Source organism: Diabrotica virgifera, chromosome 8, assembly GCF_917563875.1.
Source record: "Diabrotica virgifera virgifera chromosome 8, PGI_DIABVI_V3a".
Lineage (NCBI taxonomy): Eukaryota > Metazoa > Arthropoda > Insecta > Coleoptera > Chrysomelidae > Diabrotica > Diabrotica virgifera.
Genome location: NC_065450.1, coordinates 108041895 through 108066959, shown reverse-complemented (window position 1 = coordinate 108066959; position 25065 = coordinate 108041895). Strand labels below are relative to the sequence as shown.

The 25065-nt window shown below is 31.2% G+C and overlaps 1 protein-coding gene across 5 annotated transcripts in view; it reads left to right on the top strand.

Moving 5' to 3' along the window:
• The window catches only part of LOC114343004 (SCAN domain-containing protein 3-like), a 404642-nt gene that overhangs the window by 319857 nt on the left and 59720 nt on the right, over positions 1-25065 (top strand). For all 5 annotated transcript variants that reach the window (XM_050658110.1, XM_050658106.1, XM_050658108.1 and 2 more), the window contains one exon: positions 16805-16961. In XM_050658110.1, coding sequence (XP_050514067.1) covers positions 16805-16961 — 157 coding nt within the window. The remainder of the gene's footprint in view (positions 1-16804; positions 16962-25065) is intronic.

Genomic DNA, 25065 nt, shown 5'->3' with positions numbered 1-25065 from the left:
AATGGCTATTAAAAGATAACGGTTGAAGATAAAAAAGTGAAAATTTAGGATTGTATGTATCTTTTGCTTCTACATCATACAAAATTAAGAAAAAACGGTTTGTCAAAAAATTAAAAAAATATATCAGGGGGGGCAAGCCCCTTTATGACGTACGGCCATGAATTCAGAGTTATGCCTATTCCCAGTCCGGTAGAATACACTTGTAAAATTTCATAACAATCTGATGAGCCGTTCTCGAGTTATTATCAGTGTAACTAACATAACTCGACTTTCTTTTATATATATAGATTATGTCATCACCATGACAACGCGAAATTTAAGGATATTTGATTATATGAAAGTGTGCCAAACACAGTGCGAAAAAGTAAATCCCATTTAAAATACATTGTTACTTCACGCACACTTTAAACCCTTCACGCACTGCTATCTATAATGTCAGTTTTCACAAACTAAAAACTTATACATAATATGACATAGAGTAGATAAACACTATTTTTTTTATTTTAATTACGATAATATAAAAATATTAAACATTAAAATTAAAAAATGACGTTTTATTAATCCTAATCTAACAAATAATTACGACATTTTAATAGCTGGTCGGGGTTTGACTAGTCAAACCCCGATTTCATAAAATTAAATTTCGACCTTTGCCTGACCAACTTAGTCTCTCCTAGGTTTGACTAGTTAAAGGCCGAAACTGTAACTTTATTTCGGGCTTTGACTAAGATCGTCAGTCAGACCTGAGGATTGCCTAGTCAAACCTAGGAGTGCCTGAAATTCGGGCTTTGACTATAACAAATATACATACCTATATATGGGTGTGTATATATGTTATAGTCAAAGCCCGAATTTCAGGCACTCCTAGGTTTGACTAGGCAATCCTCAGGTCTGACTGACGGTCTTAGTCAAAGCCCGAAATAAATTGCAATTTCGGCCTTTGACTAGTCAAACCTAGGAGAGACTACGTTGGTCAGGCAAAGGTCGAAATTTAATTTTATGAAATCGGGGTTTGACTAGTCAAACCCCGATCAGCTATTAAAATGTCGTAATGTGTTAGATTAGGTTTAATAGAACGTCATTTTTTAATTGTAATGTTTATTATTTTTATATTGTCATAATTAAAATAAAAAAATTAGTGTTTATTCTTGCATGTTGAGGCATTATGGCATTTAGAGTTGCACAATACGTTAGACCTTTTACACTTACATGGTTTTGAAGAGCACTTCTTATTGCAGTGGTATTTTATAAATCCTTGTCCTCCAAATTTAGAATCTTTTGTACTAATTTCTCTTAGAGACAGCTTAATGTCTGGAACATCTTCGAAATTAGGAAAATTCTCGTTGAATTCTCTTATTTGATTTCTTGAAAAAAGTGTGTTTATTGTTCCGTATTTCGCACCAACTCTATATAAACCGTCAATTATTGTTTTATTATTTATTTATTTATTAAGCGCAACAGGCCTTGTAGGCCTAGGGCTAAAATGTTTACATTTCTGATTACATAAATAATATAGTAAATAACTTAATATAACTTACATAACTTATAAATTTTATTTAAATACACTTCAGTCTTTTTATACACTCCTTCACCACCTCTCTCCATCTCCTTCTGTCCAATGCTAGTTCTTTCCATCTCTCAATGTTACTTTTCTTCAAGTCTTCATATACACTGTCCTTCCATCTTTTCCTTTGCCTGCCTTTCCTCCTCTTTTGTATTGGTCTTCGTGAAAGTACCATTTTTGGCATTCGTTTACTTCCCATTCTCTCTATGTGCCCCAAGTATCGTATTCTCTGTGCTTTGATCGTCGTCGTAATCGTTGGCTCTTGATATAGTTCTTCCAATTCTTTATTGGTTCTTCTTCTCCACTGACCTTCTATTTTCACACCTCCATATATTGCTCTTTGCATTTTTCTCTCCCATCTTTCTAACAGGTCTGTTTCTGACTTTTTGAGCACCCATGTTTCGCTTGCGTATGTTACTGTAGGTCTGATAACAGTCTTATAAATTCTTATTTTTGTTTTTCTTGATACGTATTTGGATTTCAATAATGTGCGTAATGCTCCATATTTTTTATTTCCTTTAGCTATTCTTGCCTTTATCTCCCCTTCTTCATGACCATTTTCATCTATTTTGGCTCCCAGGTAAATAATTTCTTTGACTCTTTTGAACGAGTATGTTTTTTCTCCATCTATTTGTACTATTATGTTATTCTCTTTTTCTTTTTGGATCTCTCCCATTATCATATACTTTTCTTCATTTATTTTAAGTCCGAATTTTTTAATTTTTTGGCTTCTGTTATTATGTTTTTCATTAACTTTTGTAGTTCTTTTTTGCTTGTTGCTAATAGCGTCAGATCATCTGCAAATCTATCATTGGTGGCCGTTTTTAAATATCGTTTCTTGCATGTTTATTCTGCTTTTCCTGATTATTCCTTCCAATGTTAGATTGAATGCCATTGTTGATAGTGGGTCTCCTTGTCGTAATCCTTCCTTGGTTTCAAACTTTTTGGATGTATACCCTTTCCAAGCTATTTCGTTTGTTGTGTTTTCCATCGTCATCTTTATCATCCTGACAATTTTACTTGGTATCCCCAATTCTTTCATCAGTTCGTACATCTGCTGTCTATTTACTGTGTCGTAAGCCTGCTTTATCTATTATTATTGTTTTATCTTGTATGATATCCAAAATATTTCAAGCATCTTCTTGGCACGCTTTCGAGCATGCGTTGTGCGCAGACAGAAAAAAATAAAATAAATAAAGGAAATGCGATTGAAAGTCTTCATGCCCAGGCTAATGCTATGAAACAATTAAGTGAAAAAAATATCCTCCAATTTCGATCGGAAAAACTGTAACAATGCCTATCCCCAGCTTTGATAGAGCCAAAGAGGATGCTCGAAATATTTTGAATAGCATACAAGATAAAACAATTGACGGTTTATATAGAGTTTGTACGAAATACGGAACAATAAACACACTTTTTTCAAAAAATCAAATAAGAGAATGCAAAGAGAAATTTCCTAATTTCGAAGATGTTCCAGACGTTAAGCTGTCTCTGTCTCTAAGAGAAATTAGTAGAAAAGATTCTAAATTTGGAGGACAACAATTTATAAACTGCTACTGCAATAAGAAATGCTCTTTCAAATTACGTAAGTGTAAAAGGTCTAACGTATTTTGCAACTCTACGTACCATAATGCCTCAACATGTTAGAGTAAACACTATTTTTTTTAGTTTAATTACGATAATATAAAATAATAAACATTAAAATTAAAAAATGACGTTTTATTAAACCTAATCTAATAAATTACGACATTTTAATAGCTGATCGGGGTTTGACTAGTCAAACCCCGATTTCATAAAATTAAATTTCGACCTTTGCCTGAAAAACTTGGTCTCTCCTAGGTTTGCCTAGTCAAAGGCCGAAACTATAATTTATTTCGGGCTTTGACTAAGACCGTCAGTCAGACCTGAGGATTGCCTAGTCAAACCTAGGAGTGCCTGAAATTCGGGCTTTGACTATAACATATATATAAACGAATGTTTTAAATATTGTACACCACAGAGCACCGGCTTCACATTTAAGCGGCAAAAAATTTAACATAAAAGCTTTCTTTTAAATTTTTTTTTTTTATTTTTTAAAATTTTTAAAAAATTTTAACATAAAATTTAACATAGTTTCAAGTCATATACAGGTTAGCGAAAAAGTATGGAAACACGGAAATTTATCGAAAACCGCTAGGACGATTTTTATAGATTTTGGTGGGTAAGGGTCTTCTAATGCGGCCGATATTATAATGGTAATTACATTGTTGTCAAATCTTCCGTTTTTCTGGAAATCTAATGAACTTTCTTATTTCAAATGGTTTATATTTATATTTTATTCGTTTTGAAGTCCTAAGAAATACTGATTATTTTACATGTTATATTCCCTATACCTCTTATCAAAAAAAATTGTTTAAACAAATTATAAAAACCAATTTTTTCGGCCCGGGTAGACATTATTTTTTTAGTAGACTTGTGTAATTTTCCTCTAAAGTTAATCGTTTCCGAGTTTAAATAATTTAAAACTGAAAAAAATCGAAAAATCTACGGTTTACAAGGTTCAAAAACACAAATAAAAAAATTCTTGAAATTACGAAGTACCTACATTCAAGCTCAAACCTTCTTTCATCAGCTCCCTATACGAATTTTTGGCACGTTTTATTCTATAGTCGGTTCGCTAAACCCAGACGCAACTGGCTAGATATTTTAGTCGATAATTTTTTTGTTTTTTGCCAATTTTGCAAAAATTTGCAAAATTACTAACTATTTAGTGATTATTAACTATTTAGTAATTATTTTTTGCCAATTTTACTAAAATTGGCAAAATTACCGACTAAAATATCTAGAAAGTTGCGTCTGCGTTTAGCGAACAGACTATAAAACATTGTTTAATGTTGTTCTGAAGCTATTTCTTTGTGGCATTTTTATAATGAACTATTTTAAATGGGAAATTAACATATTGAGTAGTAATTAATTAACACGATTAGTAAGTCATTAACATATCGAGTTTTTTCGAGTACATATTTTATATTTTATTATTATTTATATAATAAGTATCTATGTATTATTAATATTATTTATGATTTAAAATAGCATATATACATTAAAGTCAGAATTTGGTATTAGTTTTGAGAGTAAACTAAATGTAAGCCCAAATACTTACGATGTCGGGATAGTATCACGAGGTTTTTTCCTGGTTTTCCCTCGTGATTTACTATGGAATTTCTAGCGCGAGAATTTTACTGCCATCGTTGCATTTGGTTGTCTTTTTAAAGACATATCACATGCTATTATTTTTTTTGGCGGATATTCTTGAGTTGGGGTTGATTTCATGTAATCGAATAAACTATCTTTTAGTAAAGTCGTCCCAGGAATGCAACTCATCAATATTGGCAATGTCATTTTAAAGTCTTCTTCTTTAAAATGTATAATACATGCCTGAATTGCCGATATAAATGAGTCAGATTAAATAAATTAGTAGAAGAATTTTTTAATAAGCAACAACATTTTTGTTTATTTAGTATTATTTTGTATTTTGACAACGACACCCGACTTGGGCGTCGAAACGTTAACATTTCATTTTTTTTTTTGTAAAATTGTGGCTTATTTCCCATTTAAAATAGTTCATTATAAAACATTGTTTTTAAACGCTTTTATTTAGTTCAATAGATTGCGTCAAATCTTTGGATGTTAATTTGACTACCTTTTCTTCCATGCAAATGAATGAAAATTTGCAGACATATGCATTCGCGGTGACAATACACGAATAGACAACAAAAAATTTTTGTTTATGTTTATTAATTGTTTAAATAAAAAAAAACGATTTTAATGGAAAAAGGCCTAAATTCTCTTGTTTTTTACAATGTAGAAACTTGAAACTTTTACGGATGGTAGCTAATGATATAACCTATACATAATTTCACTTTTTACGTTAATTGTTTACGTTATGCGTCATAAATAAACAATAAAGTTTTAAATTTTGAACACTCATATATTTGTTTATACAGTACGATGCAAGTGAAAGGAATAAATTCGTTATTTCGTAAAAAGGCGACTTGAACCCTGGAATGCTACCTGGGGTACACTTGTACCCCAACCTTGTTTGTAAGGTACACCAATTTGCAGTAGTGGGTGTAGAAAATATGAAAATAAACTTGTGAATAATAATATAATAAAATATTTTTGTATACAAAATAAATTCTTAGCATGTTATCTTAAGATTGTTTTTGTGATAAGTTCTTAAAACATACATATATAAATATTTTAGGTCGATTTTATTTGGGGTACCACTGTACCTCGATGTAGCAGATTGAGTTTAGAAAATAAGTGTAGCAATCCAGGGTTAAGGAAAAATCCCGAAAGAGGTCGATTTTATTTTTAAATTACGATATTTTGGCATATATGTCATACTAGTGACGTCATCCTTCTGGGCAGGATGACGTAATCGATGATTTTTTTAAATGAGAATACTTACTTACTTTCCGTGTCCGGAACACCAACAACTTTAAATTCTGTATTTCCAATGGTTGGCCACATAGATGGCCCTGTCATTTGCTATAATTAAGTCTTGTTCTGTGCAGGTGTCTCTCATCTCTGTGCATGATAGTAGATGCCGGCTGGTCTGAACCGCGCCACAGTCGCAGGTATCGTCCTCCTGATATCCCCATTTTTTCAGGTTACTAGCACAACGTGAAACGCCGGTTCTTAGTCTGTTTAGCGCTTTCCAAGTCGGATACGGTAAATTGTGTCCAGCAGCCATTTCCTCCGAGGGAGGAAAATGTGTCGCGGTAGTTGACGCTTGCCATAGGTGTATTCGGCGCGTCTCTGGCGCTTCGGGGATGGATCTTGATGTTTTCAGGAAGCTTTTCCGAGATCTTAGTCTGCTTGGCTGAGTTTGGTGGTCATATAAGGGGTGTCTTCGGTCCGTCTCCTGCTTTTTCCGTTCTACCTCTGACGTGACCTTCCTCCTGATTGGTGGTGGAGCAATTCCAGCAATGGGGTATACCTCTTCGATAGGTGTCGGTTTCAGGCAACCCGATATTATACGGACCGTTTCATTTAGAGCCACGTCGACGTTCTTTGCGTGAGCAGAGTTTGCCCATACTGGTGCTCCAAACTCCGCGGCCGAAAAACATAATGTCAAGGCAGAAGTGCGGAGAGTGTGTATGAGAATAGGGGACATGCGATAGCTCATTTGAAAGATCATTCAATTCTTTATTCAGTAATATAAAAATTTATATAATTATTTGTACAGGGTGTCCAAAAACAATTTTTTAATTAAATTATTTGACAAAAAAGAAGAATGTATGTAATTTATTAAACGCTTTTATTTAGTTCAATAGATTGCGTCAAATCTTTGGATGTTAATTTGACTACCTTTTCTTCCACGCAAATGAATGAAAATTTGCAGACATATGCATTCGCGGTGACAAAACACGAATAGACAACAAAAAATTTTTGTTTATGTTTATTAAGTGTTTAAATAAAAAAACGATTTTAATGGAAAAAGGCTTAAATTCTCTTGTTTTTTACAATGTAGAAACTTGAAACTTTTACGGATTGTAGGTAATGATATAACCTATACATAATTTCACTTTTTACGTTAATTGTTTACGTTATGCGTCATAAATAAACAATAAAGTTTTAAATTTTGAACACTCATATATTTGTTTATACAGTACGATGCAAATGAAAAGAATAAATTCGTTATTTCGTAAAAAGGCGACTTTAAGGAAAAATCCCGAAAGAGGTCGATTTTTATTTTAAATTACGATATTTTGGCATATATTTCATACTAGTGACGTCATCCATCTGGGCGCGATGACGTAATGGATGATTTTTTTAAATGAGAATAGGGGACATGCGATAGCTCATTTGAAAGGTCATTCAATTCTTTATTCAGTAATATAAAAATTTATATAATTATTTGTACAGGTGTCCAAAAATAATTTTTTAATTAAATTATTTGACAAAAAAGAAGAATGTATGTAATTTATTTAACCCAGAATACATTTTGCAATTGCCCCTAAACAGAAAAAAATGTGTATTTCAGAAATAAACATTGCTTTTCGATTCAATTAAAAAATATTCAAACCAGCTCCCGCCAGAAACCTGCCTCTTGGAAGTTTTAACATTCAATTTAAGCGAAAATCAATGATTATTTGTGATATAAACATTTTTGTCTGGTTTCTGACAGCAGTAAAATATATTTTAATTTAAATTTAATAAGTTACACACATTCTTCTTTTTTTTTAAACGCTTTTCTTTAGTTCAATAGTTTGCGTCAAATCTTTAGACGTTAATTTGACTGCCTTTTATTCAATGCAAATGAATGAAAATTTGCAGACATATGCATTCGCGGGAACAATACACGAATAGTCAATAAAAATTATTTTTTTTATGTTTATTAATTGTTTAAATAAAAATAAACGATTTTAATGGAAAATGCTTAAATTCTCTTGTTTTTTACAATGTAGAAACTTAAAACTTTTACGGATTGTAGCTAATGATATGAACTATACATAATTTCACTTTTTACGTTAATTGTTTACGTTGTGCTTCATAAATAAACAATAAAGTTTCAAATTTTGAACGCTTATAACGAAATATTGAACGAAAATATATTTGTTTTTATATAAAAATCGGCACTTATTTGTGTCAAATTTCAATACAATACGAAACAGAACCTCACCCAAAACTCGAATTCAAAAAATTCGTGTTTTTATCGTAGTCTTAGAAAAACCACCGGTGGAGACGTTTTGTGCTACAATTAACATTAGAATTCGTTTTGGCGTATTAATTAAACGCTTTTCTTTAGTTCAATCGTTTGGGTCAAATTTTTGGACGTTAATTTTACTGCCTTTTCTTCAATGCAAATGACTAAAAATTTGCAGACATATGCATTCGCGGGAACAATACACGAATAGTCAATAATTTTTTTATGTTCGTTAATTGTTTAAATATAAAAACGATTTTACCAGAAAATGCTTAAATTCTCTTGTTTTTTACAAGGAAGAAACTTTGTAAGGAAAGTTGAAGGGTTGGTATACAATTAACCCTTATAGTCCTTATTTAAATAATTACTGCTTCATCTGCTACAACATACTTTATTTACAAGTCTTTGAAGTGTATTATAAACAATAACATTATATCAGCCAAACCATTTCGCAATTCTACGTACAATAATATAATTCATTCTCTCGTGTTTTGTCGTCTATTTTATATTTTATTCTTAACTCAAAACAACACGTCTTATGGGTTCACCTGAGTTCAATGTCACTTCACTAATACATATCTTATAAGGTTATTTAAAATTAACTTAAAACATATTATTCTATATAGATTGTCCTAATGATATTACATCTCCCTGTTTTAAAATGAGATATATTCCTCTTTCCCTTTTACAAAATGTTTATGGTTACCTAATACTTCAACCCTATTATTCAATACCTATTTTCAAAAATTAAATTTCCTAACTATCCTAATACCCTAAACATGTATATTATTTTTCCTATTTTAAACCGGTTTTTCCTAATACTAAAAAAATTGTTTATTATTATCACTAATTCACTTTCTGTTCCGTCTTGCTTTTTAGTCTTTTCTCCATTCACAAAAAAAACAGTGTCCACATAAAAACAGTGACTAAACCTATCCGGATTGTTAACATAGTCTTTTAGTGCCTATAAGCATCTCATATGAGCAGGGGAATAATCTAATCTACCTAAATAATTATAAAAATCTCGTATCTAACTAATATTCCTAAGCTAAGCTAATATTACCTAAAACTCTATTAAATAGTATATATATTATGGTATAAAAATATAATTTAACGTTACTTTGCTATTTCATCTTATTATTTCAGTCTTATTTTGATTTATTTATATACACCTTACTAACTTTAAAATAATGTACCTATAATAAAAATGTAATCTCTCTAAAAATTTCTAATATTTCTCTAAAAACTTCTAATAACTCTTTTGTAGCTATAATAAAGATTTAATCTCTCTAAAAACTTCTAAAATGTCTCTATAAAACTTTCAATATCTCTCTTGTACCTATAATAAATATTTAATCTATGTTTCTGAATGTCTAAAAATTTCACTTTCTGTGTCCCTTTGCTTACTATCTACTAACACTATTGTAAGATATTGTCTATCCTTAATTCAAACACTTCCATTTTCCGCGAAAATTTAACCTGAATTCATTATCTACATTTAAAAATAAGTTATTTATAATTAACATTACTTTAGAGAAAAAAAAATTTACAGCTTTAATTCTTAGACATAATTCAATGATTAGCTACTTATTTGATATTATTCTTAATTTTGCTTCTTTTCTTGCAATTTTTATGTGTCTTCTTTCATTTTTCCCACATATTTTAATAAAAAAATTATCTTTTTTTCTCTTCTTCTTCTTGTCTGGTACTACAACTATATTTCTTCATTTTCTCCACATAATAACACTTCTACAGTGTACATAATTCATCTTCATATACATCTTTCATATAACAATCATATATCATTTATCTCATATATCATTTCATATAACATCATAATCATCACTTCATATACTAGCTCCGATACCTTCGTTTTACCTTAATAAAAGAGGTTTCACTCGGATGTCTTAGTTCTCCGCCAATATTAACCCGAATTTTCGCCCTGATCTGTAGGCACCATTAAGGTGGTATAGTTAACTCAAAACACGAAATAGGTATTTTATGCGGTTCAAATTCTTCTAAAAATATCACAACCTCAATCCCTTGCTTTGAGGCCGTTGTTTATTCACGAATAATCATGAATAAAATAGGTACCCTTCAAAACACAGAGTGGGTCTCTAATAAGCGTTCAAGCTTCTATAAATCACTTAGTACCTTCCTAATTTGACAAGAGCCGTGGGTTTCTTAGTGTCTCAAGTTGCCTCATAATATTTAGCTTATAATATTGTTAGTTCTTCTTCTTATCTATATAGTTCTTCTCCAAATTCCTTATCTCGACTCTTCAGGTCGGTTCGTTAAAAATATATCTTGCTTATAGCAATGTTTATCGTATGTCATCACTAATCATTATTTATTAAAAAAATATCATTTATATATCATTAGTCACACAAAAATTATTAATTCAGGTTCATATCATACAAAATTTAACACAAACTCGATAAAAATGTATCTAAAAGATCAATAACAAAAACAACTGCTAATAAAATTCAATAAAAATTCAAAAAGAGCATATGCAAAAGTTAGATAAAAATATTCAAAATCAGTTCATATCTCAAAATTCGATAGAAATTTTTGAAAAAAAATTCGATATTCCATAAAATATTCAAAAATAACCGTACTAAAAATCGAAATCGGATAGATTTTTCAAATAAATTCAATAAAAATTCAAAATTCAATAAAAATTCAATAATAACATATATAATAAACTTTGATAAAAATATTCAATTCAAAAAATCACTTCATGTTTCAAAATTCATAGTTAAAAAAAATCGATACTTCATAAATTATTCAAAAATCAGCAAAGATAAATATTCAATGTTCAATAATAATATGTATATGTATATATAAAAAACGAGGGAAGCATTTTCAATAAAGATAGACTACTTACATTTTAACACTTTTGTCTTTTTTTCACTGGGTTCGGTTCCTGGGTCCTGGTCTGGTCCATTTTCCGCCGTCGGTGTTTCCAATTTTTGTCGCCCATTTTCAGAAGATTCTCCCAATTAATTTACAGGAGCGCCATGTAAGGAAAATTGAAGGGTTGGTATACAATTAACCCTTATAGTCCTTATTTAAATAATTACTGCTTCATCTGCTACAACATACTTTATTTACAAGTCTTTGAAGTGTATTATAAACAATAACATTATATCAGCCAAACCATTTCGCAATTCTACGTACAATAATATAATTCATTCTCTCGTGTTTTGTCGTCTATTTTATATTTTATTCTTAACTCAAAACAACACGTCTTATGGGTTCACCTGAGTTCAATGTCACTTCACTAATACATATCTTATAAGGTTATTTAAAATTAACTTAAAACATATTATTCTATATAGATTGTCCTAATGATATTACAACTTGAAACTTTTACAGATTGTAGCTAATTATATGAACTATACATAATTTCACTTTTTACGTTAATTGTTTACGTTGTTTCATAAATAAACAATACAGATTGTAGCTAATTGTATGAACTATACATAATTTCACTTTTTACGTTAATTGTTTACGTTATGTTTCATAAATAAACAATAGAGTTCCAAATTTTTTGCCGATTTCGACTACTTTTCGTGTTTGTTCATCATATGTTTTATACATATTTTAATAAACATGACGATATATTTTAATGTTTGAAAAGTGCAAGACTAAAAAGTAAAAAATAAAAAAATATGAAAAAAAAATTTTTAGGAAACGCTTTTCTTTAGTTCCGAGTGACTAAAATTAAAAATATTAAAAAATCAACTAAAAAGCAAAAACTAAAAAAAAAATTGAAAAAATCCAACACATTCGTCAAAGAAAAGCGTGGGGCGAAAACCGTTTATTCGATGAAGACGCACCACGCTTTTCTTTGACGAATGTGTTGGATTTTTTCAATTTTTTTTTATTTAAATTCTTAATGAAGCGCATATAAGAGGACGGGCGATCGGACTAATGCCACAAGGAAATAGCTTCAGAACAACATTAAACAATGTTTTAGAATAAAACGTGCCAAAAATTCGTATAGGGAGCTGATGAAAGAAGGTTTGAGCTTGAATTTAGGTACTTCGTAATTTCAAGAATTTTTTTATTTGTGTTTTTGAACCTTGTAAACCGTCGATTTTTCGATTTTTTTCAGTTTTAAATTGTTTAAACTCGGAAACGATTAACTTTAGAGGAAAACTACAAAAGTCTACTAAAAAAATAATGTCTACCCGGGTCGAAAAAATTGGTTTTTATAATTTGTTTAAACAATTTTTTTTGATAAGAGGTATAGGGAATATAACGTGTAAAATAATCAGTATTTCTTAAGGACTTCAAAACGAAAAAAATATAAAGGGTGTTCCATTTGAAATAAGAAAGTTCATTAGATTTCCAGAAAAACGGAAGATTTGACAACAATGTAATTACCATTATAATATCGGTCGCATTAGAAGACCTTTACCCACCAAAATCTATAAAAATCGTCCTAGCGGTTTTCGATAAATTACCGTGTTTCCATACTTTTTCGCTAACCTGTATATGACTTAAAACTATGTTAAATTGTATGTTAAAAATTTTTAAAAATTTTAAAAAATTTTAAAAATTTTTTTAAAGTAAGCTTTTATGTTAAATTTGTTGCCGCTTAAATGTGAAGCCGGTGCTCTGTGTACGATATTTAAAACAATGGTTTAGAATATGAAATAAGCCCAAATTACTTATCGGTAACTGATAAAATAAGATTTCAACTTGAATTTAAGCGCTTCCAGTTTCAAAAACAATATTTTTTATATATGTTTTTGAATCTAGAAAATCGTCATTTTTCGATTTTTTCACTTTTAAATTGTTTATAACTCGGAAACGATTAACTTCAGAGGAAAATTACAAAATACCTTTTTTGTTTCCAATGATCCAAAATATCTAAATTTGTTTAAACAATTTTTTTTAATAAATGTAGCAATAACTTCGAAATTATGGCATTTAGGTATAGGGAATATAACATGAAAAATAATCAGTATTTATTAAGGACTTGAAAACGCAAATAATATGTAGGGTGTTCCATTTGAAATAAGAAAGTTCGTTAGATTTCCAGAAAAACGGAAGATTTGACAACAATGCAATTACCACTATAATATCGGCCGCATTAGAAAATTCTTACCCAACAAAAACTATAAAAATCGTTCTAGCGGTTTCCGAGCAAGTAGCTTGTTTCCACACTTTTTCGCTACCCTGTATAATATACAGTTTATATCTTGCCAGATGGATTATTGTACATGTTCCATTTTCTCATGAGACTCATTTCAGGATTCTGAAATTCTGTACCAGCTCGTACAGGTCTATTGTTTGTTTTTTATCCAAGAGGAGTGATTCAAATTTACCGTGCCGTACTGCTTGTTTCTAATTGGTCCAACCGCAGGCAATGACATTTATGAAATTTTGGCACATCTGTCATTTTATAGGTTAATTAAGTATATCGGCGATTTTTTGTGTTTTCTGCATTATTCCTTTAATTTTTAGATTTTTAGTCTACTTTTATATAAAAACAGTTGTTTTTAGAACTCTTTAGCGATGTGTTTGTATAATATAATATGTATGGATTATCATCGAAAGCTGATATGATCAACGAAAAAAGAAGATGAATTTGGTGACTTTTCTAGTAACTTTCTTGGGTGTGAATCTGTCTTTTTAGTTTACTCCTCTTTATTAAAAAATCAACTATAGAAGATGGGTATAGTCGAAACGCAAATCGGTCAGAATGCACAAAAAACTATTATCAATGTTTGGTATACAGTGATGAGCGCGCTAATAACCCGCAAAATAGCACAAAAGATGGAAAACCTATTAAGTTGTGAGATAAAAAGAAATGAAACAAGTCGAGTTGGGAAATTTAGCGATATTAACCTATAAATTTACAGCATATTGATTGTTAGACATATCGGACGAGTTTGACAACTACCACTGTCACAGTGACAGTTTTAGTTGACATACTCCTCTGATACATGTAAAGGAGGGAAACAATCAATATAATGTATATTTATAGGTTAATATCATTAAATTTCCCAGCTCGACTAGTTTCATTTCTTTTTATCTCACAACTTAATACGTTTTCCATCTTTTGCTCTATTTTGCCTGTTATTAGCGCGCTCATCACTGTATAAAATTCGACATATTTAAGAGATTCCAGAAGCCGCTTTACAGAGAACACATATTTTAATATTCTATTAATCATTTTGTAAATTGGTCGATGGATATTAGCAAATACATTAGACTGTAATACATACAACTCTTGACATTTCCCATTAATTTTGCGGAAGCAAAAAAATAGCGCCATCTAGTGGTCTGCGTTGTTAACCACAAACTATGAATGACTGAAGATCTGTCAGTTAATCCATATTAATATTATTAACCTAACTTTTTGCTTTGTGTTCAATGTTTATTATGTATTTTGAAAAAAATGGATTTTGTAAATCTGCTATTACTAAATGAACTTAATGATGTGGCAGAATCAGACAGAAAGACATGATTTAAATCTATAGCGACGCCAGTTACGAGACACAAAGATTTCAGTGTCTTCTTCTTCTTCTTCCTTTATTGGGTTATATCCCTCGGGATAATTCGCCCAGCTTACACCAGGGAAATACTCTTATCTTGCTCTGGGCAATCGAATATTTCCAAATATATATGCTAAAGCCTCAATTCTTTTAAATATATATTAGTAGGAACATCTTATAGGGCAAAAACTATTACTGAGGTAAAATTAAAACATTGTAACTACCAAATGATTAGGAATTTTATATTTTTTGTTTTGTGATACTGTTAAAAATTTAATGGACTAATCCCATGTAAGTTTTTATGCTTCTTTTATACATAGTTTTTCCTGTTAATATTATTGTATTTACTGAAAAATAACTATAATTTATTTTAAACTTGAAGAAACAAATAAACTTTGTAAAAGTACAAACACAATTTAGAAAAATTAGCTCGTTATCCAAAAATTAATAAAATTAAATTTGAATGTTTATGTCAAATTTTACGTTGTCAAAACGTAGTTCAACTCAAGCCGACAGAGGCGCTAGTGGCAACGTGCTTCCAGATTTCTGTGGGAGTTGGATGTATTACAGTCTAATGTATTTGATATTAGTATGTACCTACAGTTAAAATAATTAGACGATAAAGATTCTGCAAGAGAAATTAAACGTTTTTTCTACTTTTAAGGACAAAAAAAGCAAGTTAGCGGAATCGAATTCAAAATTATTCTGCACGTGTACAACATAAGAAGTACTAAAGGAAAACTGCTTTAGTAATGAAAACACGAAACAAGTAATTTCTAAATTGAATTAAAAAATTCTTTTAAAATTTTTTTTACAAGTGCACTGGACATTTTAGCAGTTTTATCTTCTTTGTTCAGCATTAAAGACAGTTCCACGTTAACAATGTTAGAAAATGATCTACCGTTGTAGTCCTGTTGTTTCCTGTCTTTAAGACCGATACCCAGCAGCTATCTTTCTATTGCTCTTTGTGTTTTGGATGTCCTGTCGATATTTTCCTTTGCGAAGTCCATGTTTGTGAGCCATATGTGATAACTGGTTGAATAACCATATGCACTGGTTGAATACTTTTGTTCGCATATATTGAGGGTACCTTTTATTTTTTAGAATATATGATAGTTTACCAAATGATGCCCATGCTAATCTAGTTCTTCTTTTTATTTCTTTTGTTTGATTGTCCCTGTTCAACTTTATTATCTGTCCTAGGTATATGTATTCTGCCATCTGCTCCAATTTATTCTATTTGACTACTATGTCTAATTTGTGTTCTTGGTTTGTCATAGTCTTGGTTTTACTATAATTCATCTCTAGACATACCTGTCGCTTTTTTATCTAGTTCCTCAACCATCTTCTGTAACTCTTCCTTCATATCTGTTATCAGGACTATATCGTCTACATATCGCAAGTGGTTCAAGAGGTCTCCATTTATTCTTATTCCATATGTTTCCCATTCTAATTTTTTAAATACGTCTTCTGTAGCCTGATTGAACAATTTTGGCGATATTGTGTCTCCTTGCCTGACTCCTCTTTCCAATTTTATTGGTTCTGTAGCGTGTTTGTCCGTCAATTTTATTGTGGTTCTCCCGTTTTTGTATATGTTTGTTATTAAGTCTGTGTACCTGTAGTCAATTCTGCCCAATGTTCTGTAGCGAGTTTTTGGTGGCCCAATGTTCTATGATGTTAAACGCCTTTCGGAAGTCTATGAATGCCATGTACAATAGGATTTGATATTCGTTCGACTTTTCAATCAATATGTTTACTTTTAGCAGATGGTCACTAGTGCTAAAACCCGTTCTGAATCCCGCTTGTTCTCTTGCTTGGTATCCGTCAAGCTTAGTTGTGAGTCGTGGTGGAGGGAATAGGAAACATATAAAATATAGTAATTAGGAGAGCCAACCTACCATACGAGATAAAGGCAAAGGGACTGTAGATCATGATTATTTCAAATACTGATATTTATAACAGTTTTTAATTCTTTGGCAATGCCAAGATATAAAGTTATTGTTGTATACCGTTGTTAACTATAACATTTTATAGGTTACCTATCAAGACTGCAAGGACAATTACGGGGAAAAATTGCTGTTAGGACAGACACAAGAATAAAACTCATGAGTGAAATAACGACGGGAATTCAAGTAATTAAAATGTATGCATGGGAAAAACCTTTTGAGAAAGTTGTAGAACTAGCTAGGAGGTAGGTGTAATAATATATAATTTATATTAGATCTGTATATTATTATACAGGGTGTAACAAAAATGCAGGTCATAAATTAAATCACATATTCTGGAACCAAAAATAGTTCGATTGAACCTAACTTACCTTAGTACAAATGTGCACATGAAAAAAGTACCAAGTTAAGTACCATTATATATTTATTTATTAAGCGACAGGCCTTATGGGCTTAGGGCTAAAATGTTCATAAATAATAAATAAATTATTATAACTTACATAACTTATTAATTTTATTTAATTACACTTCAGTTTTTTTATACACTCCTTCACCACCTCCCTCCATCTCCTTCTGTCCAATGCTACTTCTTTCCATCTCTCAATGTTACTTTTCTTCAAATTTTCGTACACTTTTCCTTGGCCTGCCTTTCCTTCTCTTTTGTATTGGTCTTCGTGAGAGTACCATTTTTGGCATTCGTTTACTTCCCATTCTCTCGATGTGCCCCAAATATCGTATTATCTGTGCTTTGATCGTCGTCGTGATCGTTAGCTCTTGATATATGTAGTTCTTCCAATTCTTTATTGGTTCTTTTTTTCCACTGACCTTCTATTTCCACACCTCCATATATTGCTCTTTGCATTTTTCTATCCCATCTTTCTAAAAGGTCTGTTTCTGACTTTTTGAGCACCCATGTTTCGTATGCGTATGTGACTGTAGGTCTGATAACAGTCCTATAAATTCTTATTTTTGTTTTTCTTAATATAGTGCGGCCGATATGTGAAACAATTGCACATTTAATGATACAAGCATATAATTTGGACCACATATACTACACATATAAAGGTTCAAATTAAGATATAAGGCCATCTCAGATTTTGCCTTTTACAAAAATGGCTGGTATTCAAAATGGCCGCTATACATATGTGTTTAATAGTACCATAACTTTTGAACAAAAAGTCCGATTTCAACCAAATTTGGTATATAGGTTCTCTTTTTGATTTAAAAGATGGATATGGTGAAACAAAAGAATCAGTTTACCAGAAGTTATGTTTTTACTGGTTGTTTATGTAAAATATGTTTTTTTTTCAATTTTTTCCCTCTGTATATATTAATTTTTCAAAATGGTAATATCGCAATTGAAAAGAGCGTAAAAATATTTTGTAAAAAATATTTTGAACTTTTTAGTTATGTTAATTACCATTTAATAAAAATGCATAACGTATCTTTACATGTACCTGTGTGTGGCAGATTCGTGCAAATATTATAAGAATTATTGTGCATTTAATGGTAGAAGCACATCATTTGGACCACGTATACTACACCCATCAAGGTTCAAATTTAGATATAATTCCATCTCAAATTTTACCTTTTACAAAAATGGCGGGCATTCAAAATGGCGACTGTACATATGTGACTAATAGCACAACTCTTGAACGAAAAGTCCGACGTCAACCAGATTTGGTATGTTGGTTCTTTTTTTGATGTGTAAGACCAAGGTCCTGAACCAGGCAAACATGTTGTTTTTTTACTAATTCTTTCACCCTGTATGTATTAATTTTTCAAAAAGTTAATATCGGCATTGAAAAGAGTATAAAAGTATTTTTTAGGAAATATTTTGAACTCTTTAGTTATGTTAATTACCAATTAATAAATGCATAACGTATCTTCATATTATGTACCTATGAACCCATGTGCGGCAGATTCGTGCAAATAATATAAGAATTATTGTACATTTAATGGTAAAAGCATATAATATGGCCCACACACACTACACATACAAAGATTCAATTTTAGATATGAGGCCATCTCAGATTTTGTCTTTTACCAAAATGGCGGGCTTTCAAAATTAATTTGCGCACATAGGTACATGTGAAGATACGATATGCATTTATTAAATGGTAACTAACATAACTAAAAATTTCAGAACCTTTCCTAAAAAATATTTTTACACCCTCTTCAATGGCGGTATTACCCTTTTTGAAAACTTAATATATACAGGGTGAAAAAATTGAAAAAAAAACAACATATTTTTACATAAAAAACAGTAAAAACACAGCTTCTGGTAAACCGATTCTTCCGGTTCAAGACCTCGATCTTATTCATCAAAAAAAAACCTTGATGCTAATTTTGGATCAAATCGGACTTTTCGTTCAAAAGTTATCGTGCTATTATTCACATATGTGTAGCCGCCATTTTGAATGCTCGCCATTTTGAATGCTCGCCATTTTTGTAAAAGGCAAAGTCTGAGATGGCCTCATATCTAAATTTAAACTTTTGTATGTGTAGTATATGTGATCCAAATTATATGCTTCTACCATTAAATGCACAATAATTCTTATATTTGCACGAATCTGCCACAAATAGGTACATGTGAAGATACGTTATGCATTTATTAAATGGTAATTAACATAACTAAAAAGTTCAAAATATTTCCTAAAACATATTCTTACGCTCTTTTCAATGGTGGTATTACCATTTTGAAAAATTAATATATACAGGGTGAAAAAATTTAAAATAAATTATTTACATAATATAAAATACTTTTACATAAAAAACCAGAAAAAATACAACTTCTGGTAAACCGATTCTTCCAGTTTACGACGTCTATCTTGTAAATCACAAAAAGAACCTATGTACCAAATTTTGTTCAAATCGGACTTTTCATTCAAAAGATATTGTGCTATTAGTCACATATGTATAGTCGCCCATTTTGAATGCCCGCCATTTTTGTAAAAGGCAAAATCTGAGATGGCCTCATATCTAAATTTGAACCTTTATATGTGCAGTATATGTGGACCAAATTATATGCTTGTATCATTAAATGTGCAATTCTTATCAATATTTGCACGAATCTGCCGCACTAATACGTATTTGGATTTCAATAATGTGCGTAATGCTCCATATTTTTGATTTCCTTTAGCTATTCTTGCCTTTATCTCCCCTTCTTCATGACCATTTTCATCTAATTTGGCTCCCAGGTAAATAATTTCTTTGGCTCTTTTGAACGAGTATGTTTTTTCTCCATATATTTGTACTATGAGGTTATTCTCTTTTTCTTTTTGGATCTCTCTCATTACCATATACTTTGTCTTTTCTTCATTTATTTTAAGTCCGAATTTTCTGTTATTATGTTTTTCATTAACTTTTGTAGTTCTTTTTTGCTTGTTGCTAATAGCGTCAGAGCATCTGCAAATGCATTGGTGGTCGTTTTTAAATATCGTCTCTTGCATGTTTATTCTGCTTTTCCCGATTATTCCTTCCAATGTTAGATTGAATGCAGTTGTTGATAGTGGGTGTCCTTGTCGTAATCCTTCCTTGGTTTCAAACTTTTTGGATGTATACCCTTTACATGCTATTTCATTTGTTGTGTTTTCCATCGTCATCTTTACCATCCTGACAATTTTACTTGGTATCCCCAATTCTTTCATCAGTTCGTACATCTGCTGTCTGTTTACTGTGTCGTAGGCCTGCTTAAAGTCGATGAACAAATCATATAGTACTGTTTTATGTTCGTAACAGGTAGTCTGTATTTCTTTTAAGGCAAATATTTGGTCCGTCGTTGATCTGTTGTTTCTAAAACCTGCCTGGTATTCTCACAGTATTTTTTCCGAATATTGACTTAGCCTTTTTCTTATACTTTGTGCCAAGATTTTGTAAACTATTTCTAGTAGTTCGATGCCTCTGTAGTTTTCGCATACCATTCTATCACCTTTTTATGTATAGGGCATATCCTTGCTATGGTCCACTCTTCTGGCTTTTTTTCTACTTCCCATATTCTTTTTATCAGGTCATATATCTCTTTTTGTAGTCTTTTCCCTCCTAATTTTATCATTTCGGCCGATATTTCTGTTATTCCTGGGCTTTTGTTATTTTTCAGGCTCTTTATTTCGTTCTCTATTTCTTGTCCTGTAGGTATTTCTATTGCTATCTGATCATCTTCAATTTCATGGTTAGTTTCCTTTTGTACTTCGCTCTTATTTAGCAGTTTTGTGAAATAGTTTTGCCAGTTTCCCATTATTTTTTCCAGCTCATTTAGCAGCATCCCTTTATCATCTCTCATGTATGGCTTGTTTTTCTGATATCCTCTTTCCATTTTTTTTTGCTGCCTGTTAGAATGATCTTATTTCTTTTTTTTTAATTTTTCTTCTATTTCTTTCAGTTTGTTCTCGTTGTATTTTCTCTTTTTGCTTCTACATTTTCTTTTCATGATTTTTCTCAATTCTATGTATTCTTCTTTATTGCTATCTTCGTCATTTGTGAGATTTTTGAGTCTTACCTTTCTTATTGCTTCTGCTACTTCTTAACATTCTTCATCATACCAATCTTTTGTTTTGTGTTTTCTTTTAGTTTTCGCTAAGATTACTTTACTTGTGTTCAAGATTGCTTCTTTTATGTTTTCCCATTGTTTGTCTGGGTTTGACGTTCCTTGGTCCCTGATTAGTCTATTGGTTATTCCCTGTTCATACTTCTGTGTGTTATTATCTTTTAATAGCCCTATGTTGAATTGTTTTCCAATTTCTTGTTTTGTTTTATTGTTTTTCTTTATGTTATGCTCGATTTTGTATTCTGCTCTCACCAAGTAGTGGTCCGGGTTACAGTCCGCTCCTCTAATGCTTTTTACATTTATTACATCGTTTGCATGTTTCTTCTCTATTAAAATATGGTCTATCTGATTTACTGTCTTTTTATCAGGGGATATCCACGTTCCTTTATACAGTGCTAGTCAAAAGTCAGTACCCCCCCTCGTATCTTTTGAACGGTTATACCTATAATAGTGAAATTTGGAGGGAGGAAATAAACGGACGTAACCTTCTTAACTGGTCATGACAGGTGACGTAATAGTGACAGATGACGTTACAGAGCCACTGTGACCGATAATTTTAAATGCGACCTTATGGCAAGTGATACCTCGTTTGAAAGGTATTGAAAATACCTATTTAGTCATACTTACTAATTTTTTTGGGTTTTAGTTGATTTTGATTTTGGTGAATAAATTAAATAAATATAATATTATAGCTTCATATTTAATTAATAAAAATTCAAATGTCCGCCTATGGTTTTTTGTCAAAAAAGTGACGTTTTTCAATTCTCTAGTAGTTTTTACGTCAACGTCAAAGTTTTTGACAAGTAATCATATGCGGAATTTTGAATTTTTATTAATTAAATGCGAAACTATAATTTTATATTTATTTCATTTATTCATCAAAATGAGCTTAAATTCAAACAAAATTAGTATGACTGAATAGGTATTTGCAATAACTTTCAAACGAGGTATCACTTGCCATAAGGTCCCATTTAAAATTATCGGTCACAGTGGCGCTGTAAAGTCATATGTCATAATTACGTCACCTGTCATGACTAGTTAAGAAGCTTACGTCCGTTTATTTCCTCCCTCCAAATTTCACTATTATAGGTATAACCGTTCAAAAGTTACGAGGGGGGTACGGACTTTTGACTAGCACTGTATATATCTTTTCGGCGTAATTGTGTGCTTCTTATCACCATTTGCCTTTCTGGTGCAAAGCATATTATTCTTTGGTCATTATCGTTCGACATATCATGCTTACTATATTTCCCTATTATGTGCTCGTATATATTCTCTCTTCCGACTTTGGCGTTGCAGTCTCCCATTATTATTTTGATGTCAAACCCTGGTAATTTATCACATTCTCTTTCCAATTGCTCGTAGAATTCATGTTTTTCTTCTTCTATGTTTTTTTTCTGCCATTATAAAGACGTTGTTCTGAAGCTATTTTCTTGTGGCATTTTTATAATCAAGTATATTCAAATGGGAAATGTTAATAAAATCATTTTTATTAACTTGGGCGTCGAAACGTTAATATAATCATTTTTAGGTAAAATTGTGGCTTATTTCCCATTTGAATATACTTGATTATAAAGACGTGTTAATAATCTGAAAATTTATTTATAATTTACATGCGGCAAGAAGCCGCATCTCGATAAAAATGGCTTATCGAAAAAATACTAAGAGGCAAAAAAGTTTTAAAAACATTGTGTTTAACTAATGGTACCACTAGAATAACTTAATTGGAACGTACACAAAAATTTAGGGGGTCTAAGGGAACAAACCCCCATAAAATATTTATGGGGTGTGCAAATTTCACTGTAATTTTTTTAACATGCTCCTGCCATAATAATGCCACATGTCCATTTTCAATAAAAAATCTCCAATAGTTTTCGATATATTGAGAAAAATCGATTTTAATTTTCTTACTTCAAAGGTCTCTAAATTTTTTTAATTACGTGCACATCTGTACTAAGGTAAGTTAGGTTCAATCTCACTATTTTTGGTTCCAGAATATGTGATTTAATTTATGATCTGCATTTTTGCTACACCCTGTATATCTTTTTTATTATTTAATAAAACTCTAGCAGGAATCTTATGATTATTTCTATCTGATCATTTACTACGATCAATAAGCAAGTTAGTTCTATCTACAAAATACTACAAAAAAAATTATCTAAGGTCATATTCACCAATAATCCTTAAATTGTCTACTTACCCCGACTATTTTTGACGGGGTCGATTCTACACACGTCCTGATAAAAGTATCTGACGAAACGTAAAATTATTTTACTTACATACATTTTGTCTAAACATAATGTATTTTTTAATTTCTAACGTCATAATTGGGAGTACAAAAAGTGAAGCGTTTTAAAATATACAGCCCCAAAGTAAATTCTCATTAATAACACGTCATTTGTGAATAAATAAATCATTAACGAATACGGAAAGAACGAAATAAATAACTAGTACGGCATCCGAATATATGTCGGTAAAGTCAGCAGCACCACTTCATAAGACCCAATTCAGACTAAGACTATATTTTATTGCTAATTTATTGCTAATTTATTACGCAAAGGAAAAATTTATTGCTGTAGCCGTTTCCGAGAAACAGTGGGTGCTGCTAGCTTTACGGTAAAGCTAGCAGCACCCACTCTATATCTCGGCAATGAAAAGGAGTACAGGGATCATTTTAACGGCATATTTTATTGCTATTTAATTGCTCTTGATTGGTATATTAACCAATCCTGAAAAGCTACCCCATCATCCCCTAGCGTAAAACTCACCCCCAAAAAGATGATGAAAATCGAAAATTCAACCCCAAGGAATTAATTGCTAATTTATTGCTAATTTATTACGGAAAGAAAAAATTTATTGCTGTAGCCGTTTCCGAGAAACAGTGGGTGCTGCTAGCTTTACGGTAAAGCTAGCAGCACCCACTCTATATCTCGGCAATGAAAAGGAGTACGGGGATCATTTTAACGGCATATTTTATTGCTATTTAATTGCTCTTGATTGGTATATTAACCAAACCCAAAAAACTACCCCATCATCCCCTAGCGTAAAACTCACCCCCAAAAAGATGATGAAAATCGAAAATTCAATCCCAAGGTATTAATTGCTAATTTATTGCTAATTTATTACGGAAAGAAAAAATTTATTGCTGTAGCCGTTTCCGAGAAACAGTGGGTGCTGCTAGCTTTACGGTAAAGCTAGCAGCACCCACTCTATATCTCGGCAATGAAAAGGAGTACGGGGATCATTTTAACGGCATATTTTATTGCTATTTAATTGCTCTTAATTGGTATATTAACCAATCCTGAACAACTACCCCATCATCCCCTAGCGCGAAACTCACCCCCGAAAAAATCATGAAAATCGAAAATTCAACCCCAAGGAATTAATTACTAATTTATTGCTAATTTAATACGAAAAGAAAAAATTTATTGCTGTAGCCGTTTCCGAGAAACAGTGGGTGCTGCTAGCTTTACGGTAAAGCCAGCAGCACCCACCCTATATCTCGATAATGAAAAGGGGCACAGGGCCCATTTCAACGACATATTTTGTTGCTAATTAATTGCTCTTGATTGATATATTAACCAATCTCGAAAACTACCCCATCATCCCCTAGCACGAAACTCACCCCCGAAAAAATTATGAAAATGGAAAATTCAACCCCAAGGAATTAATTACTAATTTATTGCTAATTTATTATGAAAAGAAAAAATTTATTGCTGTAGCCGTTTCTGTATAAACAAAAAATATATATAAGATATAATGTGGCGCTCCAAGTTTACGTAAAGCTGTATTGCCCATATAGA